General features: G+C 45.2%; 1 protein-coding gene, 1 long non-coding RNA gene and 1 pseudogene across 47 annotated transcripts in view; 1 reads left to right on the forward strand and 2 right to left on the reverse strand.

Moving 5' to 3' along the window:
* Positions 1-19,160, forward strand: part of CEP250 (centrosomal protein 250) — a 78,844-nt gene that overhangs the window by 19,581 nt on the left and 40,103 nt on the right. For 40 of the 46 annotated variants that reach the window (XR_013399849.1, XM_028828360.2, XM_077951616.1 and 37 more), the window contains 7 exons: positions 1,098-1,242; positions 2,049-2,195; positions 3,464-3,694; positions 4,827-5,020; positions 5,242-5,369; positions 5,574-5,743; positions 18,590-18,757. Coding sequence is in view for 45 of the 46 variants with exons in the window: in XM_028828360.2 (XP_028684193.2) it covers positions 1,098-1,242; positions 2,049-2,195; positions 3,464-3,694; positions 4,827-5,020; positions 5,242-5,369; positions 5,574-5,743; positions 18,590-18,757 (1,183 nt within the window). In the remaining variant the exon portion in view is untranslated. The remainder of the gene's footprint in view (positions 1-1,097; positions 1,243-2,048; positions 2,196-3,463; positions 3,695-4,826; positions 5,021-5,241; positions 5,370-5,573; positions 5,744-18,589; positions 18,758-19,160) is intronic. The other 6 variants (XM_028828363.2, XM_077951628.1, XM_077951617.1 and 3 more) reach the window with 2 other exon arrangements.
* On the reverse strand, positions 456-18,943 carry LOC144332133 (uncharacterized). The gene is made up of 2 exons (XR_013399907.1): positions 18,809-18,943; positions 456-2,275 (listed from the first exon to the last, which is right to left on the reverse strand). It is a non-coding gene; the product is annotated as an uncharacterized LOC144332133 (long non-coding RNA).
* On the reverse strand, positions 12,380-13,131 carry LOC114675473 (peptidyl-prolyl cis-trans isomerase-like 1 pseudogene; annotated as a pseudogene).

A 19,160-nucleotide genomic window follows, 5' to 3' on the forward strand; every position in this document is an offset into this window, starting at 1 on the left:
AGGGAAGTAATGGGAAATGCGCTAGCTGGTCAAGAAAGGGAAATCCAGAATCAATGGCCCCAGCTAATCTGTAAATTCCCCTTTATGATGTCACAGAAAAAGCAAGGACTTTGAGCTGGGCAAAAGCTTCGTTTGAATTATGGCTCTGTCACATGGACAGATTATTTGTAGAATGATGATGATAATATTTACCTTGAAGGGTTGCTGGGAAGATGAGAGCAATGTTTTGGAAAATGCCAGCATAGAACCTGGCATATGGTAGGTCTTTAATAACTGGGAGTAGGGATATATCTTCATCTTTGCTGTATTTCCCTCCTCTCCTGTGCCCCAGTTCCTTGTACCTGGTAGTCATGAATAGTGGAAGCTTGAAGGGCTGCCATAAGGGTCATGACTTGTGCTAAGAATGATCTCCCTGTACCAAGGAGAAGGGCAGACAATCCACAGAGATCATAATATGTTTTTAAATTTATTTATCTGACTTGATAATACATTTATATGATTCAAAAGTCAAAACTATTTTAAGGCTAGGCACTCCTGTAATTCCAACCCTTTCAGAGGCCTTAGTGGGAGGATCACTTGAGGCCAGGAGTTTAAGACCAGCCTGGGCAACATAGTGAGACCTCCATCTCTACAGGAACAGCAAAAAATTAGCTGAACGTGGTGGCATGTGCCTGTAGCCATGGCAGGGTGAGATGGGAGGATCACATGAGCCCCCAGGAGTTTGAGGCTTCAGTGAGCTAAGAAGATACAGAGAGAGAAGTCTCACTCTCATTTGTGCTTTCTCCATCCCATTTCCCTTCCCCCTTTAGGCAACCATTTTAGTTGACTTCTTGTTTATCTTGCCAGTGTTCCTTCATGCAAATATGGGCATATATTCTTTCTTCCCCCACTTTCTTGTATAAGAGGTAGTGTATTATGTATATACTGTTCTGCACCTTGATTTTTTTTCACTTGACATGTCTTAGAAGTCTCTCCTTATCAGTGTTTATAGACCATCCTCATTCTGTTGCATAGCAAAGGTGATTAAATTCCTGTTACCTTTGGGGTTACGGCCCATCCCTAAGAGTTCCTCTAGATTCCTCTCCTTCCCATCTTAGTCAGGAGACGCTGGTGGGCCTGGAAGCCAAACAGTCAGAATCACTCAGTGAACTGATCACTCTTCGGGAAGCCCTGGAGTCAAGTCGCCTGGAAGGGGAGTTACTGAGGCAAGAGCAAAAGGAAGTGACCGCAGCGCTGGCTAGGGTGCGTGGCCTCCTCTCCTCATTTGCTGGGTGGGCGGCTTCGAAAGTGTGTTCCCATGCAGCCTGCCTCATTCTTCACCTTCAAGCCAGGATCCCTCATCTTTCCTCAGTCATTAGTCTGCTTCTGGGTTCTCTATCTTCCAGCATACCCTCTATATTGGAATTAGAATGGGTTTTCTAAAGTATAAACCTGGTTATGTCAGTCTCTTAAAACCATTCAATGGCTTTCTAGCTCTGTGGTGCCACATTCGAAACTTTTTGTCATGTGCCCCAAACTGTGTTTTAGCCTCCTCTTCTACTGCAAAACCCTTCCTAAACATCTCATATCCTTTGCTCCTGCCACAGAGCAGTAATTGCCTTTTCAGTTATTCCATGTTCTTTCATGACTCCAATACTCTGCATATACTTTTCCCTTTCTCTGCACTACTTCTTTCCTCCTCCTTTATGCTCAAACTCTTCCTCATCTCTCAATTCCCAACTTAATCATCAACTCCTCTACCAAGCATATTTGACTCTTCCAAACTATATTAATATTTTTTTTGAGTTCCCAGAGCACTTTGTGCTTACATTTTCTGTGGCGTCATTACAATCATAGTCATTTCTCTATCGTAACATTGGTATCTCTATACTGTGAGCTCCCGTCTTACTGCTTAATGAATGAATCAAGGGAAAACTTGTTTAGAATGCAGGAGAGGGAATGGAGTATTAACTAATCTCGTACCAAAAAGCAGCAGTATTGGGAATGTGAACTGTTCACTGTTCCAGGAAAATTGGAAATATGAAACTCTTTAACCCTCTGTTTTTTAGGCAGAGCAGTCAATTGCAGAGCTGTCGAGTTCTGAAAACACCCTGAAGACAGAAGTAGCTGATCTTCGGGCTGCAGCTGTCAAGCTCAGTGCCTTAAATGAGGCTTTGGCCTTAGATAAAGTTGGGCTGAACCAGCAGCTTCTCCAGGTGAGCAAAGATTTTCCTGATCCCCAGGGAAGGGCTGGGCCCTAACTGAGGGCAAGACAGATCAGCTCCCAAATGTAGGTCTGAAATGAGCAAAAGGAACATTTACAATGCAGAGGAGAGCAAATACTGTAAGGATTGGGCTTAGCCATTATAAATATTCCCCTCCCACACCTCCAGCAGAACCAGCTCTGGGCTTTAGGGTAAGTCATTAAGGTTGGGAAGGGGCCCATGTGTTCTGGAAGGAAGACTAGGTTTTGGCTGGGGTTTTCTTGAGATGGATCCTCTGTCACCTAGGCTGGAGTGCAGCGGTGTGATCTTAGCTCACTGAAGTCTCCATCTCCTGGGTTCAAGCAGTCTCCTGCCTCAGCCTCCTGAGTAGCTGGGATTACAGGCATGTGTCACCACACCTGGCTAATTTTTTTTTGAGATGGAATTTTGCTCTTGTTGCCCAGGCTGGAGTGCAGTGGCACGATCTTGGCTCACTGCAACCTCCGCATCCCGGGTTCAAGCAATTCTCCTGCCTCAGCCTCCCGAATATCTGGGATTACAGGCATGCATCACCATGCCTGGCTAATTTTGTATTTTTAGTAAAGACAGGGTTTTACAATGTTGGTCAGGCTGTTCTCAAACTCCTGACCTCAGGTGATCCACCTGCCTCAGCCTCCCAAAGTGCTGGGATTATAGGCGTGAGCCACTGCACTTGGCTGCCCCGGGCTAATTTTTGTATTTTTAGTAGAGATGGGGTTTCACCATGTTGACCAGGCTGGTCTCGAACTCCTGACCTCAGGTGATCCATCCACCTCAGCCTCCCGAAGTCCTGGGATTACAGGCGTGAGCCACCATGCCCGGCCAAAGACTAGGTTGTTAATTCTGTTGGGTGAGATAATAGCAATCACCAGAAAAGAATCTGCTGAAGATCCTAAATCCCAAAGAATCTTTTCTATAGGTTACAAATTTAACCTATAATTATAGTGATGGAACCTTCTTGCAACCTCTGTTTCCTTGAGTGTTCTCTATTCCATTATTCTGAATTATTTGAGAGCAGGATTTTGCCTTTCATATCTCCATCCCCAGCATCCAGCCCATCTAGTACCTGGAATATAGGCACTAGATCAAATGAATGGATTTTCCCCCCATCTTATAAACACTCCTTTGTTCATCTTTGGAGAATAGATTCATATCCCACTTGGATTTCAGTCTTAGCATTTGATTCCTAAACTAATCATTTGTCTTTGATGCCTGTACTCCCTTCCCTTTTTGGCCAGTAGTTAGAGGAGGAGAACCAGTCTGTGTGCAGCAGAATGGAGGCCGCAGAGCAGATGAGAAACGCTTTGCAGGTAGACCTGGTGGAGGCAGAGAAGAGGCGGGAAGCCCTGTGGGAAAAGAACACTCACCTGGAGGTTCAGCTGCAGAAAGCTGAGGAGGCTGGGGCTGAGCTGCAGGCAGATCTCAGGGGCATCCAAGAAGAGAAGGAAGAAATTCAAAAGAAACTAAGCGAGGTAAGAAGGCAAAATGGACACCATCACATTTAGGTGTAATACATGCTCATTATAAAAAATTAAAACACTACAGAAATTATCTGGAAAGTGAAAAAGTCTTACTTCCTAGAAATGATCAGTGTTACTAGTTTGCAGTATATCTTCCAATTTTAAAAAAAGAATGCCTATAAGAATTCTTCACTGAGGCTGGGCGCAGTGTCTCATGCCTGTAATCCCAGCAGTTTGGGAGGCCGAGGTGGGCGGATCACAAGGTCAGAGGTTCGAGACCAGCCTGACCAACATAGTGAAACCCTGTCTCTACTAAAAATACATAAATTAGCCTGGTGTGGTGGCACGCACCTGTAATCCCAGCTACTCAGGAGGCTGAGGCAGGAGAATCTCGCTTGAACCTGGGAGGCGCAGGTTGCAGTGAGCTGAGATCGTGCCACTGCACTCCAACCTGGGCAACGGAATGACACTCTGTCTCAAAAAAACAAAAAGAATTCTTCACTAATTCTCCACTACTTCACACCACCCAGTTTGAATTAGAAGCTTCTCCTTATACTCTGATAGCACTGTATGCTTATTTTAACCATCACATTCCTCATGCTATAATTATCTGTTTATATGTCTTCACCATTAGACCAAAAGCTCTTTGAAGGCAAAGCTATGTCTTAGTTGTTTTTATTCCTCCAGCTTTTAGCATAGTGCCTACCACATAACAGGGGCTGAGTAAATTTTTTTCCTGAGCCAATGAATGACCTGGCTCAAAGGTCATCTTTCTCCTCTACACAACCTCTCATTGTCCTAATAATTGTACCGATTCTCCCTTCACAGAGTCCCTTTCTTGGGACATTGATGACTTTCTTCCTAGTATTATGTGTGCATCTTCTCAAGACTAAAACCTCCTTAGGGGCAGGTGTCAAGCTGTCCCTAGCACAGGGTCTTGCTCACAGGGGAGCATTCTTCCTGGGCTGGGGGATCTGTGGGCTGATCAGGGAAATAGATAAATGCCGCATGCTATTGGGTAAGCAATCTGGGCTCACAGAGCTGGGTCCAGAATCTCTGAAGAGCCAATGACCCTAACCTGGTGGTAGCGGCCCCAGGGGGAATCCAGGCTCTGCTCCATCTCTCACCACATTCTTCTCCTCAGTCACATCACCAGCAGGAGGCAGCCACGACTCAGCTGGAGCAGCTACATCAGGAGGCAAAGCGACAGGAAGAAGTGCTTGCCAGGGCAGTCCAGGAGAAGGAGGCCCTAGTACGAGAGAAAGCGGCTCTGGAGGTGCGGCTGCAGGCTGTGGAGCGCGACCGGCAGGACCTCGCTGAACAACTCCAGGGGCTCAGGTAGGGCCCAGACTCAATTCAGCCAAGCACAGAGAGAGCTTTGCAAGGCAAAGGCGTGAAGCTAAGCTACCTGCCGTAAGTATGTAGGTCCTAAATTGATTATGAATTTATAATTGCCCCCCTAACTTCTCCAGGTAGCCAGTACTTAGAACCCAACTCCTCTTGAGGAAGGGTAAGGGGCTTGATGGGTAAGAAACTCTTCTGATTCCTGAACCTCACAGCTCAGCCAAGGAGCTACTAGAGAGCAGTCTGTTTGAAGCCCAACAACAAAATTCTGTGATAGAGGTCACCAAGGGGCAGCTGGAGGTCCAGATTCAAACTGTCACTCAAGCCAAGGAAGTAATCCAAGGTGAGAACCCAACTGGGATGGGGCGCACTCCATTCCATGGAGATGTTGAAGAGACAGGAAGACAGTGGGAGACAATTAGAGGTCCTTCTCCAGTAGGGTGCAGGTCCTCTGAGATGAGAGTTGCTCATGAGATCAGGGGAGAGGGAGAATTTTATTAGGTAAAAGGAGGGGGGCAGAGGCCTGATCCTGTCCCTGGCATGTTAGGGGAAGTGAGGTGCCTGAAGCTGGAACTGGACACTGAACGGAGCCAGGCAGAGCAGGAGCGGGATGCTGCAGCCAGACAACTGGCCCGGGCTGAGCAAGAAGGGAAGACTGCCTTGGAGCAGCAGAAGGCAGCCCATGAGGAGGAGGTGAACCGGCTCCGGGAGAAATGGGTAAGTGGTCGATGTGGCCGGGGATGGTCTCCCTTCCATGAGTGTTCCACCTGCTGCCTCTTGGTCCAGTTATTGCTGCTCGTATGAGTGAAATTTGGTCCCCAAGCTGTAAAATCCAACTTCCTGCTATTAAATGAGTTAATATATGAAAAGCACTAAGAGTAGTTCCTGGCATATAGTGGGCTCTCTATTTGTGTTAGCCATTATTATTGTTGTTATGTTGGTGTGTACAGAGAATTGAGAGTGGACCCTGGGATTTAGGATTATTAAACTGCCCTCAGGATGAAAACCAGGGAGAGGAATATCTTGGATGCATTCTTGTGCAGTTCAGAACTGTGTTTTGTCTTTTAATTATGTAATTTAGTCCATTTGGTTTTATTGTGATTTTAGTTGTATTTGGATTTATTTAGGCCATCTTAGGTTATTTGTCCTACCTTTTTATATCTTTTTTTTTTCTCTTGAGACAGGGTATCACTCTGTCCCTCAGGGTGGAGTGCAATGGTGCGATCTTGGCCCACTGCAACCTCCGCCTCCTGGGATCAGGTGATTCTCCTGCCTTAGCCTCCTAAGTAGCTGGGATTACAGGTGTGCGCCACCACACCCGGCTAATTTTTATATTTTTAGTAGAGACAGGGTTTCACCATGTTGGCCAGGCTGGTGTCAAACTGACCTTGTGATCCACCTGCCTCAGCCTCCTAAAGCGCAGGGTACAGCCGTTTTTATATCTTTTAGGGAGGGGAAAGTACCTTTCTTAACTTCTTTCAGAGGATTAAGTTGAGTGATTAAGTTGTATTCTTTTCTCACCTCTTTTTTCTCTCTGCAACTGTGGATAATATGTACTTTATTTTAAAAATCCTGTTAGTGGTTACCTTTAATATTTTTAAACATATACTTAATAGAATCTCAAGGTTCAGTAGTTTTACCCTTTTCCTGAATGATACAAGGGTCTTAGAACATTTTACCTGGGCCAGGCACAGTGGCTCACGCCTGTCATCTCAGCACTTTGGGAGGCTGAGGTGGGCAGATTGCTTGAGCCCAGGAGTTTGAGACCAGCCTGGACAACATGGCGAAACCCCATTCCCTACAAAAAAAAAAAATACAAAAATTAGCCAGGGATGGTGGTACACACTATAGTCCCAGCTACTTGGAAGGCTGAGGGGGGAGGATCACTTGAGCCCAGGAGGTTAAGGCTGGGGTGAGCTGAGCATCACTGCGTTCCAGCCTGAGTGACAGAGTGAGACCCTGTCTCAAAAAAAAAAAAAAAGTTTTACTTGTTTCACTCCTCCCTAATTTATAGGCTGTTTTGTTCGGTGTGCTCAGTTCTAACTAGTTTAACACCACAATTTATGATTTTTTAATTGTTTTATACAGTCAATATTTGTTCAGATACAACAATGAATTTATACCTTTTCTGTTCACCATTCTTTCTTGCATATCAGACTTTCTATTCAGATTTATTTTTCTTTTGCCTGAAGTAGGATTTTCTTTGGTAAGGGTCTGTTGGTAGTTAATTGTCTGAAGATGTTTCTATTTTATTTTTATTCTTTTATTGAGGCAGGGTCTCACTCTGTCACCCAGACTGGAGTGCAGTGGTGTGATCATGGCCGACTGCAGCCTCGACCTCCTGGGCTCAGGTGATCCTCCCACCTCAGCCTCCTGGGTAGCTGGGATTATAGGCATATGCCATCATGCCTGGTTAATTTTTTTTTTTTTTTTTTTGTATTTTTGGTAGAGATGGGGTTTCACCATGTTTCCCAGGCTGGTCTCAAACTCCTGGGCTCAAGCAATCCACCCGCCCTTGGCCTCCCGAAGTGTTGGGATTACAGATGTGAGCCACCACGCCCAGCCTACTTTTATTCATGAAAGATAGTTTCTGGCTTTGTTCAGGGTTAAAAAAAATAGATAGATAGATAGATAGATAGATAGATAGATAGATAGATAGATAGATAGATAGATAGATAGATACACTAAGTAAAAAATTCAGATATAAGTTTCTAGGATGAGAATTATTTTCTCTCAACATTGTTGGTATTGAGAAGTTAGCTTTCATTTTAATAATTCCACAATTTCTTGTGTTAATTTATTTATTTATTTTTTATTTTTTTGAGACAGAGTCTTGCTCTGTCACCCAGGCTGGAGTGCAGTGGTGCAATCTTGGCTCACTGCAACCTCCACCTCCTGAGTTCATGCAGTTATCCTGCCTCAGCCTCTAGAGTAGCTGGGATTACAGGCATGTACCACCATGCCCGGCTAATTTTTTTGTATTTTTAGTAGAGATGGGGTTTCTCCGTGTTGCCAGGCTGGTCTCAAACTCCTGGGCTCAAGTGATCCACCTGCCTCGGCCTCCCAAAGTGCTGGGATTAAAGGCGTGAGACCATGCCCAGCAATTTCTTGTGTTTAGATGTGTATTTCTTTTATTTGGTTGGCATTTCTTAGACTTCCTGAAGTTAAGATTTCATGTTGAAACATCAATTCTGGAAAATTCTCATATATTATCTCTTCAATATTATGTCTTTCCTGCCGTCCTGCTTTTATTTATTTACTCTTTAAAAAAAATTTTTTTTTTTGGCTGGTTGTGGTGGCTCACACCTGTAATCCCAGCACTTTGGGAGGCTGAGGTGGGCGGATCACGGGAGTTCGAGACCAGCCCCACCAACATGGAGAAACCCCATCTCTACTAAATATACAAAATTAGCCGGTTGTGGTAGCACATCCCTGTAATCCTAGTTACTAGGGAGGCTGAGGCAGGAGAATCACTTGAACCTGGGAGGCGGAGGTTGTGATGAGCTGAGATGACGCCATTGCACTCCAGCCTGGACAACAAGAACGAAACTCCATCTCAAAACAAAAAAAATTTTTTTAAATTATTTTTTTAGAGACAGGGTCTTGCCCTGTTACCCAGGCTAGAGTATAGTGGTACAATCATAGCTCACTGCAGCCTCAAACTCCTGAGCTCAAGTGATTCCTCCTGCCACAGCCTCCAACTAGCTGGAACTACAGGCACGTGCCACCATGCCCAGCTAATTTTTTAATTTTAATTTTAATTTTATTATTATTATTTTTTTAGAGATGGGGTCTTGCTGTGTTGCCCAGGCTGGTCTCGAACTCCTGGGCTCAAGCCGTCCTCTCACCTCAGCCTCCCACATAAGCTGGGACTACAGGTGCGTGCCACCATACTTCTGTCTTTCTGTACTCTGGTTAGTTGTATGTCAGACCTTTTTACTCTATCCTTCTTTTACTCTATCCTTCTTTTACTCTATCCTTCACTGCCTCTTGCATTTTACATGTTTACTTTTCTCTTCCTATGCTGTGTTCTGGATTATTTTTTTCAGATCTCTCCTCTAGTTACTGATTTTCCTTTTAAGCTGTGTCGAATCTGATGTTTAGTCTATTTACCAAGTTTTAAATTTCACTTTTTAAGTTTTTTTCTAGACATTCTATTTGGTTATTTTTTCATCTCTTCTTGGTCATTTTTTTCAGTCTCTTTTCCCTAATTTGTATTTTCAGTCCCTTCTTTCAAACATATGAAACATACTTGTGTCCTGTCTAGTAATTCCAATAACTATTAATGTTTTGGGGTCTGGTTCTGTAATTTGTTGTTTCTGTTGGCTATTACTCATGGGCTTGTTTCCCTGTGTTTTTGTGATTCTTGACTATGAGCTCATGTTCTTTGGAAATTTTCCTTTTTTTTTCTTTTTTCTTTTTATATTTTCTTTTTTTCCCCCCAGAGACCTTTGTTCTGAGGAAGTTTTTCTGTGGGAATCTTTTTAGGCCTGAGGCAAAGGAGTTTTTCCTCAGAGGATTTGTTTATGCTTCTGTCAGGAAGCTGGGGGACCAGCATCCCAGGACCACCTTAAAGTAAATTTTCTGTTTAAAGTTTTTTGACCCACAGTCAGGCCCAGACCCCATGTGCAGCTTAGCTTCTGGTTATGAATTCTCAGAGGAGACTTTTTTCCTACCCTGTATCAAGGTTAGATAAGCATATTTCCTTGATAATTTCCTTCTATAGAGTTTATTTTGTTTTGTCCCCTCTCCACATCCCTCCAGTTTCTTTTTCTCCCTTCCTCCCCATCTCTTCCTTCTTTTTGCCTTTTCTCCCTTAAGCTGAGGTCACTATAGCCCAGAGATAGGCATTTTTTTTTTCTTTTTAGAGATGGACTATCACTATGTTGCTCAGGCTGATCTTGAGCTCCAGGGCTCAAGGGATCCTCCTGTCTCAGCCTCCTGAATAGCTGGGACCACAGGCACAGTACACCATGTCTGACTTTTTGTTAAGGACTGTATACTAGGTTTTGCAGACCATAGGGTCTCTGTCACAATTACCTAACTTTGCAATTGTAGTGCAAAAGCAGCCATATATAAACAAACGAGCATGACTGTGCTCAAATAAAACTTTATGTATGGATACTGAAATGTGAATTTCATATAATTTTCACATATCACAAAACATTTTTTTTTTTTTTTGAGACGGAATCTCGCTCTGTCGCCCAGGCTGGAGTGCAGTGACCAGATCTCGGCTCCCTACAAGCTCCGCCTCCTGGGTTTACGCCATTCTCCTGCCTCAGCCTCCCGAGTAGCTGGGACTACAGGCGCCCGCCACCTCGCCCGGCTAGTTTTTTGTATTTTTTAGTAGAGACGGGGTTTCACCGTGTTAGCCAGGATGTTCTCGATCTCCTGACCTCGTGATCCGCCCGTCTCAGCCTCCCAAAGTGCTGGGATTACAGGCTTGAGCCACCGTGCCTGGCCACAAAACATTATTGTTTTTAACCATTAAAAATGTAAAGGCTGGATGCAGTGGCTCATGCTTATAATCCCACCACTTTGGGAGGCTGAGGCAGGACGATTGGTTGAGACCAACCAGGGCAACATAGCAAGACCCTGTCTCTTTAAAAAAAAAAAAAAAAGCCTAAAAGGTAAAGGCTGGGTGCAGTGGCTCACACCTATAATCCCAGCACTTTGGGAGGCCTAGGCGGGCGGATCACCTGAGGTCAGGAGTTCGAGACCAGTCTGGCCAACATGGTGAAACCCCATCTCTACTAAGAATACAAAAATATTAGCTGGGTGTGGTGGCATATACCTGTAGTCCCAGCTACTTGGGAGGTTGAGGCAGGACAATCGCTTGAACCTGAGAGGTGGAGGTTGCAGTGATCCAAGATTGTACCATGGCACTTCAGCCTGGGCGACAGAGTGAGACTCTGTCTCAAAAAAAAAAAAAGTAAAAACCACTCTTAGCTCACAGCCACAGAGCAACAGGTGGTGAGCCAGATTTGGCCCACATACTATAATTTGTTAACCCCAGTCCAGATTTTTGTCTGTTTGCTTGTTTTGTTTAGAGACAAGATCTTTCTCTGGTCACCCAGGCTAGAGTATACTGGCACAATCATAGCTCACTGCAGCCTCAAACTCCCAGGCTCGTGATACTCCTGCCTCAGCTTCCTGACTGCCTGGCCTTTCTTTTTTTTTTTTTTTTTTTTTTTGAGACAAGGTCTTGCTCTGTCACTCAGGCTAGAGTGCAGTGGTACAATCATGGCTCACTACAGCCTCGACCTCACGGGGTCAAGTGATCCTCTCCAGCCTCCTGAGTAGCTGGGACCACAGGCATGAACCACCATGCCTGGCTAATTTTTGTAATTTTTTTTTTATTGGTTATGTCATGTTACCCAGGCTGATCTTGAACTCCTGGGCTCAGGTAATCTGCCCACCTTGGCCTCCCAAAGTGCTGGGGATTACAGGTGTGAGCTACCACGCCCAGCCACCTGCCTTATTTTTATTTATTTATTTTTTTCAACCATCAATGGCATTTTATTTTGGAAGTTTCTATGTATTACATAGGTATTAACTTCCTTCCTCTCCTACTCCTCCCCACAAAATCCAGAAAGTTATTTTTATACATAAACAACTGAACATATAAAAATCTCAGACCTAATTTCTCTAAAGTCTTGGGTTAAAAGAACTTGAGTGGCACTTCTCCTTTCTGAGAGGACTACTTCTGAAGGAGGATTCGTGGTCTGTCCTTTGCTCACTACAGATTTCTCCTCTTCTCTGGAAAAAAGATGGTCAATGATTCTGCTTCCTTTTAATAAATTAATTTCTTGATTATTATACAGTATTATTCCCCACTTGACACCTTCTTAGAAACTTGATTGTTGGATGCATTTTTCATTTGGCAAAAATTCAGTGTGGCTTTGCGTGGGATGTCTGAAGTGTCAGAAACAGCAGTGTTGATGTTCTGGTTTTGAGAGGGAAAATATATATAGAGATGCATACATTCCCTAGAAGAACAAATGTAAGACTGAAATAGGGTGTGCACAGAGTTAAAAGGGCTGATAGACACTACTTGGTTTGGAATTCTGTGACTGTCAACAATCAAGGACTGCAGTGTAGGCCAGAATACAAATCTCCTTAGGAAGACGTTTGGTTAGGCAAAACCACTGAGAAATGACAGTGTCTGCTACATTGTTCAAAGTATATCAGAGCAGACATGCACAAGAAGCAGCATTATGAGTCATGTGTAGTAAGTAGTCACCTATCGGTAAACAGGGGCATTTGTGCAAATGCTGTGGCATCCTAGGCACTGGGGGAAGAGAAAAGAAGCATCCTATTAAAATGTACTTCCATCTCTAACTCACCCAAGACCCCAGGGCTCCTAAGCTTCATGATTTGCAAAGCCAAAATGAAATTTAGCATTACATGTCATTCTATGTCATCTGGAAGCTGGTCCACTGGGGCCATCTCAGAAGAGCTGCTCAAGAGGGTAGCAAGTCTACTCAGAAGGGTATGCCTTAATGATCTTCACATCATCCACAGGGCGGTCCTGGGAGTTTGTTTCTACCATTCCCACGCGATTCACCATTCCTATGCCCTGGCACACTCGGCCAAAAATGGTGTGTTTGCCGTCGAGCCACTGGGTGGGGGCGAGGGTCACAAAGAACTGGCTGCCATTGGTGTCTGGCCCCGCATTGGCCATTGCAAGAATTCCAGCCCCCGTGAATTTCAAATCTGGATGAAGTTCATCTTCAAACTGTTTGCCATAGATAGATGCACCACCTCGACCTGTCCCTGTTGGGTCACCTCCTTGGATCATGAAGTCTGATAATTTCTGTGGAATTTTGTACCGTTGTAGTAACCTCGATGAGCCAACTCAGCAAAGTTCTTACAGGTCTTTGGAGCATGCTTCCAGTACAGCTCCAGCACAATTATTCCCATGCTGGTCTCCAAGTAAACGTTGGGTGGCTGCCAGGAATCTGGGGGAATTGCCGCCATAGCGAAGCTGGTGGTGGAATGCTTCTCTAGGAATTGCCTTTATTTTTATTTTAAATTCTAAATTACATTTGCATTGGGTGAAAGATAATGGATTTACTTTTTTTTTTCTTTTGGAGACAGAGTCTTGCCCAGGCAGTGGTGATATTTCAGCTCCACCTCCTGGGTTCAACCAATTCTCATGCTTCAGCCTCCCAAGTAGCTGGGATTACAGGCATGTGCCACCACACCTGGCTAATTTTTGTATTTTTAGTAGAGACTGGGTTTCACCACATCAGCCAGGCTGGTCTTGAACTTCTGACCTTAAGACAAGGTCTTGCTGTCACCCAGGCTGGAGTGCAGTGGTACAACTCTAGCTTACGGCAGCTTCAAACTCCTGGGTTTAAGCAATCCTTCTGCCTCAGCCTCCAGACTAGCTAGGACTACAGGCATGCACCATCATGCCTGGCTAATTTTTTTTTTTTTTTGGAGAGATGTGATCTCGCTTTGTTGCCTAGGCTGGTCTCGAACTCCTAGCTTCGAGCAATCCTCCTGCCCCAACCTCCCAAAGTGCTGGGATTATAGGTGTGTAAGCCACCACACCTGGCTTACACCACAAGTCTTGCTTTGCTTTTGGCTTCTGTGGAATTTTTATTATTTTCCTGCTGGTTCTGTGACATTAAAATACATATTTAATATTTTATCCAGCACTTTTTGCTATTTCATAGCTGGAGGGTTCAGAGATCTTGTTTATCAAGTATCTGGAAATGGAAGTTGACTTGTGCTTTATGTGTATTTATAATTTGATTGTTATTATGGGGCAGGCTTGTTGGCAAGACGATAACCAGAAGTTTGCTTATTTTTGGAATTATGTGCCTAGTCTATAGTCGGTGCTTAAAAGTATTTGCTGAATGAACACTATCCAGAAGGCAGTTCCCTAGCAGGAATCAGATGTATACCATGTACTGAAAACTCCGTAAATAAAAGATGCTATGAAACTTCTGAATGATAAACCAGCTACCTATGTGGCCTTGGTTTCCCTAAAAGGATTGACTATAGTGGCCATATTTGGGTCATGAAAGGGCCTTTTCTCCCTTTTCCTTTTCTCTCATTCAGCTAATCCTCCTGACTTCTGATTGTCCCACTTATACTGTTTCTCTATGATTGAGCAGGTTAACTGCCCTCTTACAACTCTCGACAGCCTGTTAGTTTTAACAGTGACTGCCTTCTCCTGGAATCCTAGCAATTGGAAACACTCTTGGGAGGCCGGGCATGGTGGCTCACACCTGTAATCCCAGCACTTTGGGAGGCCTGGGTGTGTGGATTGCCTGAGGTCAGGAGTTCGAGACCAGTCTGGCCAACATGGTGACACCCCATCTCTACTAAAAATACAAAAAAATTACCAAGTGTGGTGGTGTGCACCTGTAATCCCAGCTACTTGGGAGGCTGAGGCAGGGGAATTGCTTGAAACAGGGAGGTGGAGGTTGCAGTGAGCCAAGATCACACCACTGCACTCCAGCCTGGGCAACAGAGTGAGACTCTGTCTCAAAGAAAAAAAAAAAAAGAAACACTCTTGGCAGTTGTATTCTTTATTCTTCCATCTACTGCCTGTCTCCCTTTTAAGAGTAATCATATTGGACACTTATTAAGCACTTCTCCATGCCAAGCACCATGCTGAATGCTTTATTCACACAATAAAGGTGAATAAATGCATAAAGAAGTCACTCAGGGCTGGGCACGGTAGCTCACACCTGTAATCCCAACAATTTGGGAGGCCAAGGCGGAAGGATCGCTAGAGGCCAGGAGTTTGAGACCAGCCTGGGCAACATAGTAAGATCCCCATCTCTCAATAAATAAAATATAAAAAGAGAAGTCAGGGTTACATGGCTAATAAGGGGTAGATAAGGGATTCAGGGCCCAAACTCCAAACCACTTCTGCTTTGTCCACCTCTGTAATGTCCCTTCCGAATGGTTGCTTAGCTGCTGTTATATTCCATCGCTTGGCTGCCCATTTATTTTAGATAGATGTAGTTATTAGGAAATTCATAGGCCGGGCGCGGTGGCTCAAGCCTGTAATCCCAGCACTTTGGGAGGTCGAGGCGGGTGGATCACGAGGTCAGGAGATCGAGACTATCCTGGCTAACATGGTGAAACCCCGTCTCTACTAAAAATACAAAAAACTAGCTGGGCGTGGTGGCGGGCGCCTGTAGTCCCAGCTACTTGGGAGGCTGAGGCGGGAGAATGGCATGAACCCGGGAGGCGGAGCTTGCAGTGAGCCCAGATCATGCCACTGCACTCCAGCCTGGGAGACACAGCCAGACTCCATCTCAAAAAAAAAAAAAAAAAAAAGGAAATTCATGTTGAACCAAAATCTATTACCAGGAACAAATGAGCCTTAGATTTGCTTGAAATACCCCACCAACATGGTTGCTTTCCTCTAGGCATGTTACAATTTACTCATTTCCCAGTGCGAAGGTGGCACTTTGAACTGGGCAGAATATTCCGTTCGTGGTCATACCAGCAATGCTGGACTGTTACTTCCTACACATCACAGAATTAGCTCTTCTTGTAGCTATAACACACTTCTAACTCATATAGAGCAAATAGATCAGTTTTTTTAACACTTGCAACTGCTATTAACATTCATCTTTTTTATGTTTTTACAGTTGGCTTTGGCTTTTTGTAGTCACATACTCTGCCACTGAGCTATATCCTCTGTCTGGCTTTTTGAACCAGAGGGTAAAATGATTTGTCATTCACGACTGTCCTATAACTGTGACATTACACATTGCTGGGTTTTATAAGGAAGAACAAAGGAAGATCTCTTTTTTTCTTTTTATTATTATTATTTCTTTTGAGACAGGGTCTCGCTCTGTTGCCCAGGCTGGAGTGTAGTGGCGTGATCAGGGCTTACTGTAGCCTCACTCTCAAGGCTCTCCTGGCCTCAAGTGATCCTCCTACCTCAGCCTCCTAAGTAGCTGGGACCACAGGAGTGAACCACCACACCCGACTAATTTTTGTATTTTTTTGTAGATAAAGGGTTTCATCATGTTGCCTAGGCTGGTCTCAAACTCTTGGGCTCAAGTGATCATCCTTCCTCGGCCTCACAAAGTGATGGGATAATAGGCATGAACTACCATGTCCAGCCAGACCACTGTCAATTGTATGGTCTGGGAAGGCTTCACCAAGGAAGTGTCAGTTTAGCTGTGAGGAATGATGGAGTGGGGGTGGAGAAGGGCTTTCCAGGTAGAAGGAAACATGAGTCAAGGCTTTGAGGCATGAATGTGTTGGCTGGGCGCACTGGCTCACACCTGTAATCCTAGCATTTTGGGAGGCCCTGGCACGCAGATCAGTTGAGGTTAGGAATTCAAAACCAGCCTGGCCAACATGGTGAAACCCTGTTGCTACTAAAAATACAAAAAAATTATCTGGGAATGGTGGCGGGCACCTGTAATCCTAGCTACTTGGGAGGCTGAGGCAGGAGAATCACTTGAACCAGGGAGGTGGAGATTGCAGTGAGCCAAGATCGCACCGCTGCACTCCAACCTGGGCAACAGAGCTAGAGTTCATCTTAAAAAAAAAAGAAAGTGGGCCAGGCGCGGTGGCTCACGCCTATAATCCCAGCACTTTGGGAGATCGAAGTGGGCAGATCACAAGGTCAGGAGTTCAAGACCAGCCTGACCAACATGGTGAAACCCTGTCGCTACTAAAAATAAAAAAAAATTAGCCAGATGTGGTGGCAGGCACCTGTAGTCCCAGCTACTCAGGAGGCTGAGGCAGGAGAATGGTGTGAACCCGGGAGGTGGAGCTTGCAGTGAGCTGAGATTGCACCACTGCACTCCAGCCTGGGCGACAGAGCACAACTCCGTCTCAAAAAAAAAAAACCAAACGAGAAACTGTTTAGTGTGCTCAGGGGCCTACAAGGAGGCAAGTGTGTGTAGCCAAGGTATAGTGAATGAGGGGGAAAGCTGCACAGGATGACACTTGGAAGACTGAAACACTAGAGGCATTCCCATTACATGAATAAGCAGTGACAAACTTACAAGCATTTTAAAGGAAAAGTTCAGGGAATACTAATGTCATGATGATGCTGGCTGTTGTGTATTGCCCGCTTTCTGTGTGCTAAGCACATTTAAAGTGATTCACACGACTTGTCTCCATCCTGAGGAGAATGACGAGAATGACACCGTTGTTATCCCCATTTTAATAGATGATGAAACTGAGGCACAGAGATGTTTAGAAATTGAGATCATGCTAATAGTGGTAGATTAAAGATTTTCGCCAGGCGCGGTGGCTCACGCCTGTAATCCCAGCACTTTGGGAGGCCGAGGCGGGCAGATCACCTGACCAACATGGAGAAACCCTATCTCTACTAAAAATACAAAATTAGCCGGGTGTGGTGGTGCATGCCTGTAATCCCAGCTACTTGGGAGGCTGAGGCAGGAGATTCGCTTGAACCCAGGAGGTAGAGGTTGCAGTGAGCTGAGATTGTGCCATTGCACTCCGGCCTGGGCGACAAGAGTGAAATTCTGTCTCAAAAAAAAAAAAAAAAAAGATTTTCACCCAGGCAGCCCAACTCCAGAGCCCTTCACCTCTATCCTGGGCACCTAATAGAGGGTCCTGAACTAGTCAGAGAGCTTGGGAAAGCTTTGGTGGCTGGAGGACCTCTAAGATAAGCAGCACCCCTCTTCTAATGCTCTTATATAATACAGGGAGACACCCTCACTGGGCCAGGCCTGATTCTTCAGGGCCTAACTCTGCAACCCTGAGTAAAGGAGAGCAGGCAGCAGACAGCCAGAATTGGCCAGCTCAGTTCATTGTTACAACTGTCAACCACGATGTGGCTGCTTTAAAGATAACAAATATGGAGCTGTGTGTGGTGGCGTGCCCCTGTGGTCTTAGCTACTCAGGAGGCTGAGGCAGGAGGATCACTTGAGCCCAGGAGTTCAAGTCCAGCCTAGGCAACATAGTGAGACCCCATCTCTAGAAACAAAAATGCCTAGGCTAGGCACAGTGGCTCACTCCTGTAATCCCAGCACTTTGGGAGTCCGAGGCAGGCAGATCACTTGAGGTCAGGAGTTCGTGACCAGCCTGGCAACATGGTGAAACCCCATCTCTATTAAAAATACAAAAATTAGCTGGGCATGGTGGGGGGCACTTGTAGTCCCAGCTACTGAGGAGGCTGAGACAGGAGAATCACTTGAACCTGAGAGGTGGAGGTTGCAGTGAGCAGAGATGGTGCCACTGCAATCCAGCCTGGGTGACAGGGCAAGACTCCGTCTCCAAAAAACATTAAAAAATAGAAATACATTTTAAAACCCAGATACCTGTAGCATATATAAGGGACAATTGCAGTTTGGAAGGTACTTCCACATGTATTACATCATTTGATTTTTTAAAATTACTCTCATGTGGTTGTCATAAAATTTGTTAAGATAGATAAGGCAGGGATTGTTAGCCTCGCTTTGCAGAGGAGGAAACAGGCTTAGAGAGGTACCAAGGTCACCCAGCTAGTGAGTAGTAGAAAGACTTTGTTTTTCCAATCCAGTTCTCCTGCCTTCCCTCCTCACCCATTTGGTTCTTATGGTGTTTCTTTCATGTGGCCAGGAGAAGGAGCGCTCCTGGCACCAGCAGGAGCTGGCGAAGGCTCTGGAGAGCTTAGAGAGGGAAAAAATGGAGCTTGAAGTGAGGCTAAAGGAGCAGCAGACAGAAATGGAGGCCATTCGGGCCCAGAGGGAAGAAGAACGAACCCAGGCAGAGAGTGCCCTATGCCAGGTGAGAAGCTAGGAGGATTGAAGCTGCCCGTCCAATCAGCGATCTCCTTACTTTTGACCACTTCCTTTTCCACTCCCAAGAGTAGTGCTGCAGAGGGGCTTCCAGAAGAGAGCGTAGCTACCCACTCTGCTACCAGTGAGCAGGGTGGTCCACACCATTAGCCACAGTTCCGGCAGTATGTCATACTTCCTGAGGGAGGGCTGACATGTACCACATCCTGTCAGCTTGCAAACCAGTGGTAATCTTTGCACTTCCTTGTTCTGAACCCATGGGTTGAGACCTTCCTTTGTTCTCAGCCCCTTCTCATCCGCTAGAAAAGCCCTAGAGCAGCTGGGATGTGCTTGTGGCCTCATTGGTGAGCATGGTAACCCTGAGCCCACAAGCCCTTACCCTCCTACCCCTC

Source organism: Macaca mulatta, chromosome 10 (assembly GCF_049350105.2).
Source record: "Macaca mulatta isolate MMU2019108-1 chromosome 10, T2T-MMU8v2.0, whole genome shotgun sequence".
Classification (NCBI taxonomy): Eukaryota; Metazoa; Chordata; class Mammalia; order Primates; family Cercopithecidae; genus Macaca; species Macaca mulatta.